Source organism: Otolemur garnettii, unplaced genomic scaffold (genome assembly GCF_000181295.1).
Source record: "Otolemur garnettii isolate 467f Iridium unplaced genomic scaffold, OtoGar3 scaffold00053, whole genome shotgun sequence".
Lineage (NCBI taxonomy): Eukaryota > Metazoa > Chordata > Mammalia > Primates > Galagidae > Otolemur > Otolemur garnettii.
In genome coordinates, this window is record NW_003852448.1 from 1,961,796 (window position 1) to 1,963,831 (window position 2,036).

Consider the following 2,036-nt stretch of genomic DNA (forward strand, 5'->3'; position numbering starts at 1 on the left):
CCACAAGGCTTCCATTGGGACACAGGAGTCTGTCCTCAGGGCCACAAGGCTTCCGTTGGGACACAGGAGTCTGTCCTCAGGGCCACAAGGCTTCCGTTGGGACACAGGAGTCTGTCCGCAGGGCCACAGGCTTCTGTTGGGAGCACTCAGTGTTTCTCAGTGGTCAGATCTCTTCTCACGTCCCTGAGATCAATCTTGGAGGAAGGTGGCCCAGAACCAAACACACACTAAGACATAAATCATTCTTGTGTTACCTTCTCCCAGGAACATATGCAATTTTTAAAACATGCAATGTGAGGGCAATATTTTACACAGAAACAAAATTCTAACATGGGCAGTAGCTTGTGTTAGGACCTCCAGGTGAGCCTCTAAACTTTCAGGTAAAGTTCTCATTTACTTTGACTCCAGGTACAAGTGCTGAAAGGAAGACCCAGGTACACGGGCCGGCGCTGTGCACGTGTAACAGTGGGGACACTGTCTCGGAAATGCACCAGCAGGAAATTCAGTGCCTAGTGAGATGGACTCGCTAGACCATCACAGAGTGTCCTCACCCAAACCCAGATGGTCTAGCCTACTACTACACACCTAGGCCACGGGGTCCCACCTATTGCTTCTGGCCCACACCCCTGTGCAGCATGTTACTATACTGAATACTGTAGGCAACTGTGACATATGGTAAGTATCTATGGATCCAAATATATCTACACACAGAAAAGGTATGGAAAAGTGCAGGACTATTAATCTTAGAGGATTACCATTGTATACATGGGCAGTCAACTCAAATGTGGTTGGTTACATGGTCTGTGACTGCAATTCCCAAATTAACGCCCACAAACAAATGCATCAAAGAAGCAAAATTTATAATAGAATTTCCACCAACACTGTCAGAGCATCTAGTACGCCTTCCTCAAGGAAATATATCTTATATTTAGCTCAGCTTAACCTCTAGCTAAACTAAGGGACTGGCCTAACTGTGGAGCAGTCATTTGCACACTGAGCACCTGCCAGATTCTGGCTTCAGGCAAGTACCCACAATCCAGCATACCAGGCACTTTCCAGTTTCAGGGTCACAGGTGTCACTATGGTTGTTGCAACTGCAGGGGACGCAGGGAGCAAGCAGAGGGCGCGGTCCCCGGCCCCCGCCTTCCAGGAGCTTCCCTCTATAATACCCGGGGGCGCAGTCCTGAGGGGATGCAAAGGGAAGAAGAAAACAATTGATTAAAGAGTGAGCACAGAAATGGAATAGATATTTTTGCAAAGAAGACATACAAATGGCCAATAGGTAACTGGGAAAAGAAGTTCAGCATCACTTCCCATACGACTTCACACTCTTTGGGTGGCAACTATCGAAAAAACAGAAAATAACAAGTGTTGCTGAGGATGTGGAGAAAATGGAACCCCCGTGAACTGCTGGTGGGAATTCAGAATGACACAGCCACGTGGAAGACAGTGTGCATTTTCCTCGGCTCTGCTTCTGGTGTCTGCGGAAAAGGACGGACAGCAGGGAACTGAAGAGGCATCTGCACGCTCACGCCACCGTCCTGTCACTGACAACGGTCAACAGGTGGGCACTCAGTGGGGAACGCAGGTGGGCACTCAGGGGGGAACACAGGTGGGCACTCAGGGGGGAACGCAGGTGGGCACTCAGGGGGGAACACAGGTGGACACTCGGGGGGAACACAGGTGGGCACTCGGGGGGAACACAGGTGGATACTCGGGGGGAACACAGGTGGGCACTCAGGGGGGAACCCAGGTGGGCACTCAGGGGGGAACACAGGTGGGCACTCAGGGGGGAACGCAGGTGGGCACTCAGGGGGGAACACAGGTGGGCACTCAGGGGGGAACCCAGGTGGGCACTCAGGGGGGAACACAGGTGGGCACTCAGGGGAGAATGCAGGTGGGCACTCAGGGTGGAACCCAGGTGGGCACTCAGGGGGGATCACAGGTGGGCACTCAGCGGGGAACACAGGTGGGCACTCAGGGAGGAACACAGGTGGACACTCGGGGGGAACACAGGTGGGCACTCAGGGGGGAAC

The 2,036-nt window shown here is 52.6% G+C and overlaps 1 protein-coding gene across 1 annotated transcript in view; it reads right to left on the reverse strand.

Annotated features, from left to right (window-relative positions):
* The window catches only part of LAMA1 (laminin subunit alpha 1), a 158,742-nt gene that overhangs the window by 61,559 nt on the left and 95,147 nt on the right, over nucleotides 1-2,036 (reverse strand). The window contains exon 29 of the mRNA XM_012806468.1: nucleotides 1,046-1,183. Within this exon, the coding sequence (XP_012661922.1) occupies nucleotides 1,046-1,183 (138 nt within the window). The remainder of the gene's footprint in view (nucleotides 1-1,045; nucleotides 1,184-2,036) is intronic.